The following is an 18,489-nucleotide window of genomic DNA, read 5'->3' on the forward strand; positions in this document are numbered from 1 at the left end:
GCTCCTCAAACCTTGTCGTCCCTCTAATCTCATGTGTTGTATCTGCCAGTGGGAGTGGAGACAGACAGGAAAAAAGGGGAGAGAAACAAGAAAAATACCAACGAACCCCTCTTCTGAAGCGGCCACGATGGCCTACCTGCTTAAAGTGCCACCCTAGGACTGCTAGCTGGCAGCTGGAATGAAAGGAAAATGGAAGGGGAAAGACATGACAAAGGACAGTGGCTGAAAGGAGAAACAGAAGGAGAGTTCATTGTGGGTCCATCAAACACCAGTACCCCCTCTCTCCGAGGAGGAAAGGAAAAACGAATAGCTTTCACTGTCCTTCATTATATCCCTGTTCAACCCCTACCATCCTCTTGACCATTCTCAGGCCCCTTGATGGTGTGCTGTCTTCTAGACTAGTGACCCCACTCCAAGCCACTGGCCCACAGCCTCCTTTTCCACACCACAGTCCATGCCCCTCACCCTAGGTTCACTCCAAGCCTCACTAGGAGGCCACCTATGCATAGCCTGCTGCCCTGTCTACAGCTCCTTCTCTCCAAGTCCTGGTGGCAGAGATGAGGCCCAGAAGACCAGATGCATAGGCTCTGGGAAAACTAATGTGCCCTTAGAATCCCAAATAATACTTCTGAGGACAGCTTCCCATCAAAACTCTGTTAGCTATAAATTGTGGCTAGATTACACATACATAATCAGTACTATGCTTCAGGTACACCATTGATGAGCAAGCCAAGACACTCATGATTTCATAAGAAGATGCACCCTGAATGCCTGATTCACAGACTACTGGCACAGGACTTTGAAACGGGTAATGGGGCCTGTATATGAGTAAAGGGGGTTCAGAAAGAGAATTTCTAATATTATTTAAGTGACTAAGTCACGTATGATTTCTTTTCCCAAATTAATCCTACTCATTATTGCAGGAAAACTGGGAAGCAGAACAGCCAGGGGTACTACAAAGCTACTCACCAAAACAACAAAGGAACAAAATCGAGTGAGACATAGGAGATGATTAGGCAAAATGGGCAGTGTATAAACAGTATTGTCAGCCATGTGCAGCGCTAGCAAGTGGACAGGAAGAAAAGAAAATTCTGAGGGAGCAGATTCTGCTGAAGAAAATAAGCCCTATTTATTTCTTGGAAGATATAGGAAATAATTCTGAAACTGTATGGAAAGAAAGACCGTAAAGACTATAAGACTACAAATAGAGACTAAAATGGAAATCATTCACAAGAGGACTGAACAATCACAAAGCAAAGCACATCTTAGGATCCAGACAAAAGGGCAAATAATTTCCTAAATCAAACAGTGACATTTAATCATTCAGAGAACACAGCAAATTCATAAATATTCTTTTAAAACATAGAAAATATAGAATAAATATTAAAAAGTCAACATAACTCATTTCAGGACAGGTAACCCCCTATCCCAACCTGGGAAAAACGTAAGGCGCTCAAGGAGAACCAAAGATTCTTTCAGCCTTCTTAGCTCCTCCCATGGAGGGATCACTTGTCCCCATGGAGGTGAGGAGTGGGGGATTCTTCTAATGGTGGAAGACACAGAGCTGAAGAGGAGCAGGAAGGCCACAGAGGTGTTACCAAGCAGCTTCCCCGCCCCCCGCCCCGTCCCAACGGAGTCTTTCATACTGATGAATGAAAATTAGCCAGTGTAGGGTTGTAATACTTAAAAAAAAAAAAAAAAAAGTTACATGTAAGTTCAACAGGGTAGGGTATACATTGGGGAAAGAGAGAAAAGAAGGGGTGTAACTTTTTACTGAAATTATAATATACATACCAAAAAGCAGACAGATCACAAATATGGAACTGAATGAATTTCCACCAAGTGAATGCATCACGTAGTCAGCACCCAGATGAAGAAACAGACTGCGACTGACATCCAGAGGTTTCTTTTGTGCCCCCTCCCAAAGTAACCAGTGTGCTGGACATTTAGCATTATAGATGAGTTCTGCCTTTTTTTTTTTAAACTTTATTTAAAAGGAGTAATACAGAGCGGTAGTTCTCAAACTTTTTGACTCCTAACTCCTTTGTGTATTTAAAAACTGATGATCCAAAGTACTTTTGTGTAGGTTATATCTTGATATTTACACTATAAACTAATATAGCAATTTATATACCTAAGAATCCACAAACACATATTATGCTATGAGAGAGGTGATCCATCACTATCACAGTGTGTGCCCATTAGGGATTTATTGCCTCTTAGCTCCAAATATACCCTCCCACTGACTGTTCTGTGATAAAACTGGCTCCTATAAGCATTTCTTCTTTGCAGCTGGCAAGAGGCATAGATAAACTTTGTACAGTGTGCACACACATGGAAGGTGTTGGGAGGCACACTGTAGGAAGTAGGAACTTCCCTTCCTAGTGCCAGCATGCTTCCATTTTTCTTCTCCTCCCTGCTTTGGTGCTGCCAGTGGAGTGTGTGGTGGGCACCCAGATGCATCATCCCCACGGAGTTTTAGTAGCATCCACCCCGCTCAGGCAGATTCTCAGTAAGTCTCCCAGGTACCTCACTCAGTAGCTGGCTTCCCAGTTTTGGCTTTCTGCACCCCAAAAGGGTGGTTCCTGTTCGCCAGTTCTGGCTCTGACTTCCTGCCCAAATACACTTCAAGTATATTTCCTGCTGATTAGGCCTGCCTACCAGCTCCCGCTCTGAAAGGTACTGTGTGCCACGTCTCCCCAGGGGTAACCAGCAAATTTCTCCACTGTCTAGTGAGCAGCAATCATATTCTCCAAAGAGGTATGAACCCCAGCATTAGGGAGCAGGCTCCCTCTCAATGTTTTTCATTCCTTGGTACTCTCAACCCTAAGATATACTTTATGACGGTCTTTATCTCCTTACAGTCACCCCATCATAGTTAATAATTATATTAAACTTTTTCTGTTCAAATTATTGGAGGATTTCATTTTCCCTGCTAGATCCTGATCCATAAAGCTTCTCAAACTCCACTGTGGACTAGCTTATGAATCAGAGCAAAAAGGCCAAATAGCTGTCTTGGTATTATTATGAAAACTTTTTGACCTCGCAGGCTCCCTGAAAAGATCTGAAGGACTTCCAAATTCCCAGGGCTACACTTTAAGAACAACTGATTCAGAGCATATTCTTTTGTGTCTCAATTATTTCCTTCAACATTGTGTATCATCCATGTTTTTATGGGCAAGTTTATTTTTACTGCTGCATAGTATTCCTTTAAAGGAGTATCTGTGTACACATACACAATTCCATTTCTATTCTAATATTAATAAACATTAGGATACATTCCAGTCTGGGCTACTATAAACAGTGCTGTGAAAATCACTCAAATACATGTTTTTTGCTGATTACTAATGTATGCATTTTTCTATTACTGGGCAATAAGAAATATAGAGGCTCAGCTTTAGCAGATACCAAGAAATGGTTTTCCAAAGAGCATGTAGTAATTTCCACTCTCACCAGCAGTGTGTCATAGTTTTAGCTGTGTCATAGTTTTAGCTGTTCCATACCTACCAACAGTATCATTTTTTGAAGGGGGTAATAAGTTGTCTGAGTTTTAACAAATGCACAGATTCATAAAATTATCTCCACTTTCAGGAAACAGAACATTTCCACCTCCAAAGAACCCCCTTTGTTATCCTTTTATAATCTCACCTCCCCTACATGTAATGCCTAGCAACTCGTATGTTTTCCATTACAAAAGTTTTGTCTTTTCACAAATATCCTATAAATGGAATTATACAGTGTGTAATCTTGGAGGATTGTTTTCTTTCACTCAGCATATCTTTGAGACTCATCTAAATTATATGTATCTAAAATTTGTTATTTTTTACTGAAGAGTAAACCAGAAGTCAGTTCTGATCTATCAATGTTTTCATTCACCAGTTGTTTCTAGTTTCTAGTTTTTGTCTATTATGAAGTGAGTTGCTATAAAAATTCAGGTACTGTCTTTTATGTAAACATGTTTTCATTTCTTTATAGTAAATATCCAGGGATAGGACTGCTGGGTTACATGGTAAGTATAACTTTGTAAGTGTTAATTTTTAAACTGCCAAATTGTTTTCCAGAGAGACTGTATCATTTTGCATTCCCACCAAAAATGTATAGGAGTTCCAAATGCCCTCTTTGTCAGCACTTGATACTATAATTATTTTTGTAGCCATTTGAAGACACATAGAGTGGTAACTCATTATGATTTTAATTGGCATTTCTCTAATGGTTAATGTCTGTTCATGTGCTTATTTGCAATCCATATAGTATCTTGGGTGTCAGGTCTTTTGACAACATTTCATTGCATTCATTTTTCTTAATTGGGTTATGTTTGAGAGTTCTTCATATTTCTGATACAAGTCCTTTGATGGAGGTATAGTTTGCAAATATTTTCTCCCAGCCGGTAGCTCATTTCATTCTCTTAACAGTGTTTCTATCAGAGTGAAAGTTTTAAAATTTGTTGTTCAACTTACCAATTGTTTATTTTACGAAATTATGCTCTTGGTGTCATGTCTCAATACTCTCTGCCTAATGCCAGATCTTGAATATTTTCCCTAAAATTATAAACTTTTAGACTTTAGCTTTAGATTTATGATCCAATTTGAGTTAATGCTCATAAAACACCCAAGATTCATGTTTTTGCATATGGATGTCTAATTGTCCCAACATCATTTGTCGAAAAGATGATTTTTCCCCTACTGAATGGCTTTTACACCTTTGTCAAAAATCAAATAGCCATATCCATGTGGGTCTACTTCTGAATTCTCTTTTGTTTCACTAATCTCTGTGTCTGTCTCTTTGCCAACAGCACACCATCTTGATTACTGTAGCTTTTAGTACGTCTTTAAATTGGGCACTGTATTTCCTCCAATTTTATTCTTTTAAAAATTATTCTTGCTATTTCCTTTCCCTTTCCAAATATATTTTTAAATCTCTTGATGGAATTTTGAATGGGGAGAATGGACCTTTTTTATGTTGACGTTCCAACATAGCTAGAAAACTTAGTCTTCTCAGTCTGCTGTGCACTGCTTGCGCCCAAGTCTGTGCTCTAGGCCAAGTAGCAGGAGACAGGAAAAGAGAAGCATGGGAGAGTCTACCCATGCTCTGGGGACCAAAGATTCTCTGGTCAAAGAGATTCCCCTCCCTCAGAGTTTTAGCTGTTTGCCTGGCACTGCTCCCATGGCTGTGCTATCCTGGCATACTATCTAGGGATTGGGATAGCAGAGAAGAGGAAAAAAAGAAGAGGCAAGAATAGGAGGTTTTCTCCACGAACCCTTAAGAGATCCCTTTTCTCATTCTTCAGAACAGAAAGAGTGGGTTGGGTTTCTCTTGGGAGCTCTCCTCCTATACCCAGTATATACTCCTAAGTTCTGAACTGTTTTCAAGTACAATGTTGAACAGAAGTGGAGAACAGACATCCTTCCCTTGCTTCTGACCTTTGGGGAAAGCTTTTAGCATGCTATGATACTAAAAGCATGATATAGACTAGTACTAAAAGCATGATATAGACTAATACATTTGACTTCATCAAAATTAAAAATTTTTGTGCTTCTAAGGTATCACTAAGGAAAAGACAAGCCACAAACTGGCAGAAAATATTTAGAAATTATAGCTCTGGTAAAGGATTTGGATCTAGAATAAATAGCTCTTATAATTCTGCGAACTTCAAGAAGACAATCTGATAAAACATGGGCAAAAAAAAATCCAGACAAATTTCATTAAAGATACAAGAATGGCCAATAAGTACATGAAAATATCCCTAATATCATTAGTCACAGGTAATGCAAATTAAAATCACAATGAGATACTGGTTCACCTGCAGTAGAATGGCTATACGAATAAAGATAGGCAAAAATAAGTGTTGATGAGGTTGTAGAGAAACTAGAAACCATGTACATTTTGCTGGTGGAAATGTTTGTGGCCACTTTGGCAAAAAGTTTGGCAATTTTTTAGTTAAAAACAAACTTACCACAGGACCTAGCAATTAGGAATCTACAAGAAAAATAAAAACATTAAAGAATAAACAAATGTGCAAAGCTTGTTTTAAAAAGCCAATCGCTCCCCTTCCATACTCTCCCTTTCCATAAAGGAAACAACATGCAATTCTTTGACCTCTTTCTCTTGGTATTTACCTCCAGAATTCTAAATACCGTATCTGAATTTTCATTTTTTTTCAAGTTCTAGATATTACATATTAACTTAGTGGAGAATATAATGATTTATTTCCCTCCTATCCCCATCCTAATACATTCACTTGCTACTCCCTTCAGCCTCCCAAAGTAGTTATATTGGAAATTCAGTTCATTGTTAAAGTTTATATAAGGACTATGTAAAATGCTATCTATAGCTGACTCATATATTGTGAATATAACACTTTTTCCTTTTCTGCACAACATTGCCCTCTACTTTAGCCGAGGTTATTTTTCCCCCTTTTCTTAGTTTTCTGTGTATTTGTCACTAATTCAAACCCAGACTCTACAAATTTAGTCTCTTAAGATGTTCAGAAGCACCAGCTATAATATGACTGAAATCTTCCTAAAGCAATCCCTCCTGAAGTTTTCTGGGCAGGCTGCCTCTGTGCCTGCACCACTGTGGTCCACGGCTTTCTCTCTCTCATCCCACGGAGATTCTTTTTTTTTCCCCCCAAAGATTTTATTAATTCATTCATTCATTCATTCATTCATTCATTCATGAGAGAGAGAGAGAGAAGCAGAGACATAGGCAGAGGGAGAAGCAGGCTCCATGCAGGGAGCCCGATGTGGGACCTGATCCCGGGTCTTCAGGATCACACCCTGGGCCAAAGGCGGCGCCAAACCGCTGAGCCATCCAGGCTGCCCTCTGACGGGGATTCTATTAGCTGTCCTGCACATTGAATCTCCTGTCTTTCATATCCCATGCCTTTCTCTTCCCTGGTTTACTCCTTTGTTTGGCAGAGAGCACAGGCTAAGAAAGGACGAGGGGAGATGGACAGGTTTTTGAAAATATACCATCACTACCACAATGGATTGATGCTTTTAATGGGAGTGAGTTATATACTGGAGTGGAGCCGAAGTTTATTGAAAAATCCCTGGTTTTTACACAATGAGTGAAAACACAAGTGGTTTCATCTCAGTCTCCTTGTATAACAGTAATTAAAAGATGGCCTACACAACAAGCACTCTTGTCCTAAGTGAGTGAAAGGATTACTGAATAAACTCTAATGCATGAAATTCACTATGTGGTCTGAATTAGTTTGGGTGCCTGCCTGAGTGCCTCAGCAGTGTTTTGGGAAATAGGGAGATTATTAAATTTGCTTAGGATAGTGATCATCTCAGTAAGACTAGGCTTACCAAAGAATCAATCCACACAAACACCTAACAATTCAGGAATGTAGAACTGAAGTCCTATGATTATTACTATTTATATTATTTTTCAACTGCTAAAGTCTCATTATACTTATTTTAGCCCTCTTAGGGCCTGAAATGGCATTAAGAGTTTTTATACGGGGCGCCTGGGTGGCTCAGCAGTTGAGCGGCTGCCTTCGCCTCAGGGCATGATCCCAGAATCCTATGGAGTCCCTCATCTGGCTCCCTGCAGGGAGCCTGTTTCTCCCTCTGCCTGTGTCTATGCCTCTCCCTCTTTGTATCTCTCATGAATAAATAAATAAATCTTAAAAAAAAAGTTTTTTATGATTACCTCACTTTATCCTCTCAACAACCGTAAGACAGAGGCATTGTTCTCCCAGTTTTACAGATAAGTAAACTGCAGCCTAGGGAAAGGAAGCAGCTTTACTCCAAGTCAAGGTGAGTATGCATATATAATCCAATTCTGTTCTCTAGGTCCCTTTCAGCTATGATTTTTTTTTTTAAGTACTCGATATCCACTAAAGTTAGCCCGTCACTACCATTTACCCATGACAAATCAGTATTTCTTAAGATGGCTGGCTATCTGTCTGGCAGTGTTTGGCAATGTTATATGATTTCTCTTCTGTGTACTCACATTCAGACAAGATCAATGAAGATCCACCATAAAAGGGATGGCAGAGCACAGTGTTTAAGATTACATGCTTTGTCAATGACAGATTTCACTTGGATCACTTTTTTTTTTTTAAGATTATTTATTTACTCATAGAGATGCAGAGAGAGAGAGAGAGAGAGAGAGAGAGAGAGGCAGAGACACAGGCAGAGGGAGAAGCAGGCTCCATGCAGAGAGCCTGACTGTGGGACTCGATCCAGGATCTCCAGGATCACGCCCTGGGCTGCAGGCGGCACTAAACAGCTGCACCACCGGGGCTGCCCCCTGGATCACTTTTTAGCCATACTTTGCACTAATCATTTAATCTCCCCACATCTGAGTTTCCCCATCTGTCATCTGGGCATACTACTTTTTTATGCAACTGCTTCACTATGATAATGTATGTAGTGCCTGGTACAAACTAAGCACTCACTGAATGGTATTATTACTTTTTAAACACCTGAGACTAACTATACAGGATGAAACTGCCACCTTAGGTGACTTGGAATTTGCCTCAAAGTTCCTTCCTTAGGATCACACCTTACACATTATTCTTTGATTGTTTTTAACTCTTCTTGACATTTGAACAATATCATTCTTTCCTCAAGTTTCCCTGCAGGAAATGTGTCCTTGGAGATTCTACAAGACAGTAAAGGTTCCTGGCAGGTACAGGATAATCTGGATACTGCCAGCTATACTACCAGTTAAGCCCATGACTTAGAACAAGTAGAGCTCTTCTGGATTCAGAAAAGGGAGTGAAAGAGCTGCACTCTAGGGGCTGTCCACACTATTTACTCTTTCACCTCTGTGAATTAGTCTGAAAAGTAACTGCTGGCCAGCTTTATTCATCTGTGTGCAGAAATCATTAAATATTAAATCTGATGTTTCTTATTTAACATTTCGTTATATTCTCTGGAAGCCAGACAATGTTTAGTTAAAAAAAAAAAAAAAAAAAAAAAGAGTGGGGATGGAAAAGCATGCTTGTAATTGGCTTTTCATCAGACTCGTACTGGGACCTAGAGCTTACTCCCTAAACAGAGGCCTTTTTTTCTGTATCCTAGGTGCCACGAAGTATCTCAAGCACTATAAATCCTCACAACAATCCTTGTTATTTTTCTTACTGTACAGATAAGGATCCTGTAGTACAGAAAGGTAATTACCTCTTCCAAAGCCACAAAGCCAGTAAATGGCAAGTGAGACCTGGACTTTGCCACTATCGAGATTAGTGAGAAATTCACTGAGATATAATTCAAAGAGGGACAAAGGAGAGAAAAAAATAAAAGTACAGATTGAGAAGCTCTAGTCTATGCATATGAGTAATTCCAGAATGGGTTGAAGGAATGGTACCACAGCAATATTTGAGATTACAGCCAGCCATGTCCTGAATTGAAGAATTTGAATACTCAGATCAAAATACACTATGTGCACTGAGCATGTAGATGAAGATAAATCCATATGTTGACAATTACAATATACTCAGGTCTTACACTAAAGGAAGAAAAAATGTGCAGCTTCTAAACCAAGAGACAGGAAAATATAAGTACTAAAATTTTTATCAGATGAAACTGTATCAAGTAGTGAAGGGAAAGGAGGAAAAAATGAAAAGAACAGTAAACAAAACAAGGTTAGGTTGAGCTTTATGAAACTCATTTTCATAAGTCAAAAATGGTCGAATATCAATTTCATTATGTTGTTCAATCTAAAGTAAGTCCAAATTTAACAACAGTCACAATAAATGTAGATGTATCAAACTCACCTACTAAAAAATGATTAGAGTGAATTGAAAATATAAATCCAGCCATTTAGTAAAGATACATCTAAAATAAAATCTTACAGATGGCTGAAAGAAATAAAAAAACAGACACATCAGGAAAATGTTAGACTAAAAGCAGTACAGCAATGTCAAAATCAGGGTAAAAAAATTAATACACATACAGTAAACAACAGGTTTAAAAACAATATACTATCAATTACTATAAATGTATCCAATGATGCAGCCTTGAAAAATAAAAGAATGAACTGAGAAATTGTCAAGCACATAATCATAGTGGGAGGTTTTTTAAAAATACAAATTAGGGACGCCTGGGTGGCTCAGTGGTTTGGTGCATGCCTTTGGTCCAGGGCATGATCCTGGTAGACCCGGGATTGAGTCCAAAGTCAGGCTCCCTGCAGGGAGCCTGCTTCTCCCTCTGCCTGTGTCTCTCTCTCTCTGTGTCTCTCATGAATAAATAAAATCTTTAAAAAATAAAAATAAAAATAAATACAAATTAAAAAAATACAAATTAATCGGAATCTAATACAGCATGCACCATGAAACAGAAAAAATCCAGAAGTAAAAGGCAACGAAACAACCAGTTATTTTCAACTGCAGAGGAATTGTTTTTTAAAAACTCAACACCTAAAAAAAAAAAAAAAAAAAAAAAAAAAAACTCAACACCTTTTAGGTCACGAAGGAGGTTTCAATATATTTGAAATAGATCATGTTCATATATAGGTCATGTTTTCTGAACATGATGAATGAATCTAGAAATCATTAATAAAAAATCAAAAAAATCAAAAGGCAAAGAGAAATATACCTAGAAATATTAAATGTATTTCTAGGTCATCCTGAGTTAAGTGGAAATCAAATGGAAATTACCAACTACGTAGGAAGAAATAAGGATGGGGCACCTGGGCGGCTCAGTATGTTAAGCTTCTGCCTTCAGCTCAGGTCATGATCCCAGAATCCTAGGATGGAGCCCCATGTCAGCCTCTCTGCTCAGTGGGGGGGTCTACTCCTCCCACTCCCTCTGCCCCTCCCTGTTCTGCTCTGGTTCTCTGCACGAGTGCTAATAAGTAAATAAAATCTTTTTAAAAAAAAAAAGGAATAAATAAGGATGAAATACTATATGTAAAACAAGCTGCACTGAAGTGATTCACAGATATAGTTTTTAATGATTACTAGAAAACAAAAATATTTTTATTTTTATTTTTTTATTTTTTATTTTTTTTAATTTTTATTTATTTATGATAGTCACGCAGAAAGAGAGAGAGGCAGAGACACAGGCAGAGGGAGAAGCAGGCTCCATGTACCGGGAGCCCGACATGGGATTCGATCCCGGGTCTCCAGGATCGTGCCCTGGGCCAAAGGCAGGCGCCACCCAGGGATCCCCAAAAATATTTTTAAATAATAGGTTAAGCACTTAAGAAAGGACAGATTAAACACAAAAGAGATAATTACACAGAAAACAAATAAAAAAAAAAAACAAGTAGATAAAACAAAGGAAAAGTTACTTCTTTTTTGAAAATCAAAAATTGCAACTCATTAGCAAGATTATTTAAAGAAGGGGTGCCTGGGTGGCTCAGACAGCTAAGCATCTGCTTTCAGCTCAGGTCATTATCTCAGGGTTCTGAGATCAAGCCCAGCATCAGGATCCCTGCTCAGCAGGGAATCTGCTTCTTCCTCTCCCTCTGCCTACCATTCCCCCTGCTTGTGCTCAGTCTGTCAAATAAAGAAAGAAATCCTTTTTTAAAAAAATTAATGAAAAAGGGGGAAAGGGAGACACCTGGGTAGCTCAGTGGTTAAGCGTCTGTCTTCGGCTCAGGGCATGATCCTGGGGTCCTGGGATCAAGTCCTGCATCGGGCTCCCTGCAGGGAGCCTGCTTCTCCCTCTGCCTGTGTCTCTGCCTCTGTCTTTCTGTGTCTCTCATGAATAAATAAAGTCTTTTTTTAAAAGGGAGGGGGAATAAAGGGGGGGGAGTCACAAAAAATATTAGAAATAAGAATACATAATTATATACCTAGTGAAAATGTACTAAAAACTGTAAGATAATGATATGAACAAATAACAAAAAACCCAGGCCTTCTAGTTATCGTACATTACCCAAATCCTAATTGCTATTGGGCTAACTAAAGTTCCTGACCTGTGTGGAAATTAATGAAGAGAAACCTCACGAAAACAGAGTCAGGAGGCTAGGAGGGGAAGTGAGGAAGGGGGAGCCATACCACTCAACTTCAATTACAAAAAGAATGTCAATTACAGACCCCAACAGAAGAAGGGTCAACAACAGGAAAGAATTACCAGCTACAGGTCCCAACAGGAAAAGATGTACCCTGCATCTTCTACAAGAAATCAACTACCTTCCTGCACCCCAGCAAATGAGAAACCATCATCATCCTGAACTCTTTTCTCTAATGAGCGTTCATTCAAAACAGCTTCTCCCGGGGTGCCTGGATGGCGGCTCAGTCTCTCTGCAGGGAGTCTGCTTAAGATTCTCTCCCGGGCAGCCTGGGTGGCTCAGCGGCAGCCCAGGTGGCTCAGCGGTTTGGCGCCTGCCTTCTGCCCAGGGCCTGATCCTGGAGACCCAGGATCGAGTCCCACATCTGGCTCCCTGCATGGAGCCTGCTTCTCCCTCTGCCTATGTCTCTGCCTCTCTCTCTCTCCTGTGTTTCTCAAGAAAATAAAATCTTAAAAAAAAAAAAAAAAAGATGCTCTCTCCCTCTCTGCTTCTCCACGCGCACACTCTCTCAAACAAAAAAGACCCTCTTCCCAATTTCCTCCTCCATAGAAGAAGTCTCCCCTTTTATCACTGGATTTGCCTATGGTTTTGTGTAGTTTGTCCTGAAGTGCAATTCTCTGCTATTCCCAAATAAACCCATTTTGCAGGCAGAATAACTGGCTGCTTTATTTTTTTAGATTAACACCTGCAAATCTTTCCACTATGCTCCCGGGAATTCATGGTTCTGTCACCAATAAAATCAGCTATATTCATAATCCCTTTTCTGAATATTCATGTTCTAGCATTAATTAAAAAGTCACCAAGAAGACCACTTCCTGAATAATTTTTTTTAAAGATTATTTTATATTTGAGAGAGCAAGTGAGGGGGAGGGGCAGAGGGACAGGGAAAGAATTTCAAGCAGACTCCTCACTGAGTGGGGAGCCCCACTCGAGGCTCAATCTTACAAGCTATGAGGTCACGAGGTTATAACCAAAATCAAGAGTCAGACACTTAATCGACTGAGCCAGCCAGGCACCTCCTGAGTAGTCTTTCAAGAGGCTTTCCTTCCCTACCACATGTACCACGGAGTCTGGAGATGAGGGGTAGATACTTTCCTTTTTCCTTACTGCTGATTCAAGATTGTTGCTTTTCCCTCTTCCCTAAGAAGCCTCATGTCCCTTAAAGAAGGTGCCACTCCATCTCTGTCACTGTCGTCCATCACTTCCCTTAGTTCCAACGCTAGTCTTGTCATCACATTCTCAGTCATTTTAGCATCAATGTGGTCCATTTTTCAATACCCTGGCTTCTCAGATCTTTGCTCTGCTCTTCTCCAGTGAAACTGTCCTTCACCACAACTCACACACTTTCATGCTATACCCTCTAGACCATCCCATTACAGACCACCTCCATTCTAAGCATCACAATCTCTGGTCACCACTACCCCCACCCCAAATCCTTGTTCTTCCAACTCAATGACTCCAATAATCCCAGATCTTTAGCTTCCTTCACTGGCGTCTCCACTGCAGACCCTCCCTCTTCTAGCTTTCTGTTGCCTTCTTCATGTTTTACAGGTCCTATACTCTGCTTAGATCCATAGCTCTTTATTACTATCACCATGCTTTAACTCCCTATCATTTGCTGGAATATCCCAATCCTAGCTAAATCCAATTTTTTGCTGATTTTGCATCTCACTTGAACTGCTGAATATGGCTAAAGAAAATAAACGAGCATGCTAAATGGCCTCATTTTCAATTTATAACCACAAACCTCAAGCAAGCTCTCAGCGCAGTGCAGCATTCTACTTGCATTTCCTACTCACCTCCTTCAATATGCTTGTTTCACATGTCCACAGACTTCCAATACCTTTCCCACCCTCCTCACTCACAGGTGGCAATTTCACCGAAAACACAGAAGCTGTCAGAGAATTTCCATACTCCCATGAACACATTTACCATCCTGTAGGCATGTGTGGTCGTGAACATTGTGCTTTTTTCCCACTACACAAGGCCTGAATTATCCCTATTCCTGTTTAAAGGCAACTGCATTCCTTCTCAACTGACTTAATAAATGCTCTTGCTGTAATACTCATCCCTCTCAAATTTACCCCCAGTGGGATCATTCCCATCAACACACAAACATACTGCATTATAGATCACCTTTGAAAAAAAAGAGACAATGTCCCCCTAATTGCACTATCTCCCCAGCTAACACCTCTACTTCTCTCCTTTCTCCAACACCTCAAAAGCACTGCTACACCTGCTGCCTCCACCACTTACCCTCCCACATTGTTTCCCCCACTTTTCCGTCAAGTTGATTTTACCTATAGTATAGCAGATTGCACAAAACATAAATTTAGGGCTGAATGAGTTATCACAAAGCAAATGCCCTTGTAACCATGACTCGGGAAAAAAAGAGAACATTAAAAAAAAAAAAAGAGGGAGAGAACATAGCCAGTACCTCGCAAGTCCCCGTTGCTCCTCCCATTACCTTTTCCTTCCTCCCCAAAGGTGATGAATTACTGTCCTCTAACACTGAACTTGTTTTGCGTTGCTTGCTTTTGAGGTTCCTAGAGACAGCATAATTTCATATATATTCCTGTGAGACACTACCTTGGTATAATGGTGAGATTCACATCGTGCCCTTTGTTCATTTCCAACTGCTGTAAAGTATTCCATTGTATGGGTCTGCCATATGCCACTGCTGATACACACTTCGACTATTTTCAGTTTTGGAGCCAATACTATTAACAATTTTGTCCTTGTCTCCTGATGCATATGTGCATGCATCTGTTAGATATATTTAGGTATGGATCTGCTGGGTCACGAAGCATGTTAATGTTAATTTTACTAGATACTGACGTGTTTTTCAATGTGGCTGTAAGAATTTACACTGCCACCAACACTCTAAGAGTATGAAGTGGTATTTCATTAGTTTTGTGATTTTCGATTATTAATGAAGTTGATCATCTTCATAGGTTTATTGGTCATATGAACGATTTCTTCAAGTCTCTTCCACTTTTTCTTTTTGATGTAGAAGTTATTTATATATTCCAGATCTGAGCATTCTGCTGGTCGTAAGTATCATAAATTTCTTCTGTGACTTGCCTTTTTTTTTTTTTAAGGTTTTATTTATTTATGAGACACAGAGAGAGAGAGAGACAGAGAGGCAGAGACAGGCGAAGGGAGAAGCAGGCTCCATGTAGGGAGCCCAATGTGGGACTCAATCCCGGGTCTCCAGGATCAGGCCCTGGGCTGAAGGCGACGCTAAACCACTGAGACACCCAGGCTGCCCATGACTTGCCATTTCCATGTATTTTTTCCATTTTTAAAAAAATGAATAGGAAGGATTTAATACAGTCCCAATAATCAAATTGTTCCCTGCCCTGTTTAAGAAATCCTCCTCTCGGAGATCCCTGGGTGGCTCAGTGGTTTAGCACCTGCCTTTGGCCCAGGGCACGATCCTAGAGTCCTAGGGTAGAGTCCCGCGTCGGGCTCCCGGCATGAAGCCTGCTTCTTCCCTCTGTGTCTCTGCCTCTCTCTCTCTCTCTCTCTCTCTCTCATAAATAAATAAATAAATCTTTAAAAAAAAAAAATCCTCCCCTCTCTCAAGATCATAATAAATTCTATGTGATATGCTAGGAACTTTATTGCTTTGCCTTCATATTAGTATCTGTAATACACACAAAAATTATGCAATTATTTGCAACATCAATTGCAAATATTAAATTTTAATTCTTCCTTCCCAGCACATATAACTATTATTTCTCTTGCTTGCCCTTCTTACTCTGACTAAAACCAACAGCACCACAGTGAATAGAAGTGATAATGGGCATCTGTGTCATGTTCCAGATCTCAAAGGAACATTTTCAAAATAACTATTAAACCTGAGAGGCTTTGTTTCATTTTGGTTTTGGCAGATAAATTTTATCAGATTAAGGAGGTTCCCTTTCATTCCCAGTTCCCTAGAATTTTTGTCCTAACCAAAGACAAATTTTTATCAAATCCTTTTTCTATATCGACTGAAATAACAGAGCTTATCTCCTTTACTCCTGTTAATGTGGAGACTTTAAATGATTTTAAAATATTAAATCAACCTAGTGTGCTGACATAAATCAATTTGGTTTTTTATATGTTATTAACATTACATATTGCTGGATTCAGCTGACATTTTATTTAGAATTCTAGATCTATGTTTATCAATGAGATTGGTCTGTAATATTCCTTTCTTGTCCTTGTCAGATTTTCATTTCAAGATCATGCTGATCTTATGAAACAATGAATCTATAGATCAATTTGGAGAAACCCAAAATATTATAATACTGAGTTGTCCATCCATAAAGATGGGCATTCTTGATTATTTAGATCTTTAATTTCTCTCAGTAACATTCCAGAATTTTCTCTGAAGAGAATTTCTGGTACTTGATATTTTGATTACATTTTAAGTGGTATTTTAAAAAAAAATTACTGTCCACCTTTTGTTAGAAAACTGATATAAAAATACAATTAATTTTCACTACATCAATCTACTGCCAAACCTGTCAGGTCTTTATTTTTTATTATTTTACTTTTCCAGTTCCAGAATTTTCACTTGGTTATTTTATAATGGTTTCTTGTTCTCATGCTGCAATTCCCAATTCTGTTTTTAAATCTCCTTGAACATATGAATATTATGTACAATCATTTTAAAGTTTGTGTCTGATAAGTCCATTACCTGGAGTCCTTCTGGGTTTATTTCCATTGTCTATTGTTTTGTTTTCTTTCATGTTGCCTTGTTTCCTCAGGTGTCATAAGCCAGACATTGTTTATGAAATATCATCTAAAAATTTACTGGCCTGATAGCTTTCTTCAGAGAGGATTTACATTTGAATGTATGGGGATCCAGTGGCACCAGTTAATTCAATTTTCTGGGTTAAGATGGTTTAAACTTGGGCTTCAGTCACCACCAGGGCTAATCTACTTCAATTTCATCTTATGTCTAGGAACCTAAAACTAAAGCATGCAGAAAGGGCTATCTCACTCTCCCCCACCACATACACATACACATTTGAGAGGCTCTGGACTCCAAGTTTCATGCCCCAGCACCAAAAGGCTGTATCAAAATTACTATTTAGGCACACACCTTCTGGATTCAGCAGAAGCATCAAGGTAAAAGTTCCAGGCTAATTTCTCTGAGTTTTCATCTTCTCCCATATTTAGGCTTCATAATTCTTCATATTTAGGTTTCATAATTCTTCACTGCCTTCTACCCTCTGGATGTTTTCAAGCAAACTAGATAGATAGATAGATAGATAGATAGATAGATAGATAGATAGATAGATAATCTTTCTAATTGTCCTCAACTGAAGAGCTGACCTAAATCACTGAGGCCACCATTACTGAAACTAGAAGACTTCCTCAATCTTTTAAATCAGGATTTATTCCTATCACTCCACAGAAACAATTTTATGTAAGTTCCAACAGCCTGTATACATTGAAACCCACTGGTCAATTTACAGACTTCGTTTTTTGTCTCAGCAGCATGTAACAGAGTGGCCCACTTGCTCCTTAAAACATTTGCTTGACTTCCATGTACTTTTCCCCTCATACCTCATATTTTCTAACACTTTTGCTCTATCTTCCTTTTCTTCTCACTCTTCAAAAGCTGAAATGTTAATCACCTAACCTAACCTCTTTTTCATCTCATCCACTCAGAAGAAGGCTATTTCAACCAACCCATGCCTTTAAATTCACTTGTTCAAATTCATAGCTCCAGTTTCAACATCTCACCTGAACTCCAGCCTTTTATAAATATATGCTAATTGTTTTCTATCCTCATATTTCTATTGTTCTCTTTTTTTCTATCTTGGCAAGTATAGAAGGCTGCTCAGGTCTAAATCCTTATTTCTCCTTTTCTCTTACTCCATATCCAATCCATTAGTATTCTGATAGGTTCTTTTTTTTTTTTTTTATTTTTTTTTTTTTAATTTTTATTTATTTATGATAGTCACAGAGAGAGAGAGAGAGAGGCAGAGACACAGGCAGAGGGAGAAGCAGGCTCCATGCACCGGGAGCCTGATGTGGGATTCGATCCTGGGTCTCCAGGATCGCGCCCTGGGCCAAAGGCAGGCGCCAAACCGCTGCGCCACCCAGGGATCCCATTCTGATAGGTTCTATCTTGAAAATGGAATCAGAATTTTAAGACTTCTTCACCTATACTAGCCTAGTCCATGCCAGGATTAGCCTCTGCATGAATTCTCTGTAGCTGGAAAATGTAAATTGGTAAAACTAGCATGGGAATAATTTTTTTTTAAATCGAGTTTAATAAAAAAGTGCGTAACTCTCAGCACAATTTCACTTCTTACTGTCAAACACTTTTGACCATAACCTACAGTAACAAGTACATTTTATGTTAATCGAGTACATACATCCTGAAACAATGATTAATGAAAAAAAAATACTTTTACTACATGAAACACACTCTGATATCTTCTATTTCACTAATTAAAATAACAGGTATTCACTAAACTGATTTTATGATCCATTAGTGAGTAAAGG

At 39.1% G+C, this 18,489-nt stretch overlaps 1 protein-coding gene across 2 annotated transcripts in view; it reads right to left on the reverse strand.

The window, feature by feature from the left end:
* The window catches only part of GALNT1 (polypeptide N-acetylgalactosaminyltransferase 1), a 120,870-nt gene that overhangs the window by 32,916 nt on the left and 69,465 nt on the right, over nt 1-18,489 (reverse strand). The window contains exon 1 of one of the 2 annotated variants that reach the window (XM_038543500.1): nt 17,075-17,195. The exons of the other annotated variant lie outside the window; for it this stretch is intronic. Coding sequence (XP_038399428.1) covers nt 17,075-17,145 — 71 coding nt within the window. The 5' untranslated portion in view covers nt 17,146-17,195. Of the gene's footprint in view, nt 1-17,074; nt 17,196-18,489 lie in introns of those variants that run through there. 2 annotated transcript variants of the gene reach the window in all.

The sequence above is a fragment of the Canis lupus genome, chromosome 7, assembly GCF_011100685.1.
Source record: "Canis lupus familiaris isolate Mischka breed German Shepherd chromosome 7, alternate assembly UU_Cfam_GSD_1.0, whole genome shotgun sequence".
Taxonomy (NCBI): Eukaryota; Metazoa; Chordata; class Mammalia; order Carnivora; family Canidae; genus Canis; species Canis lupus.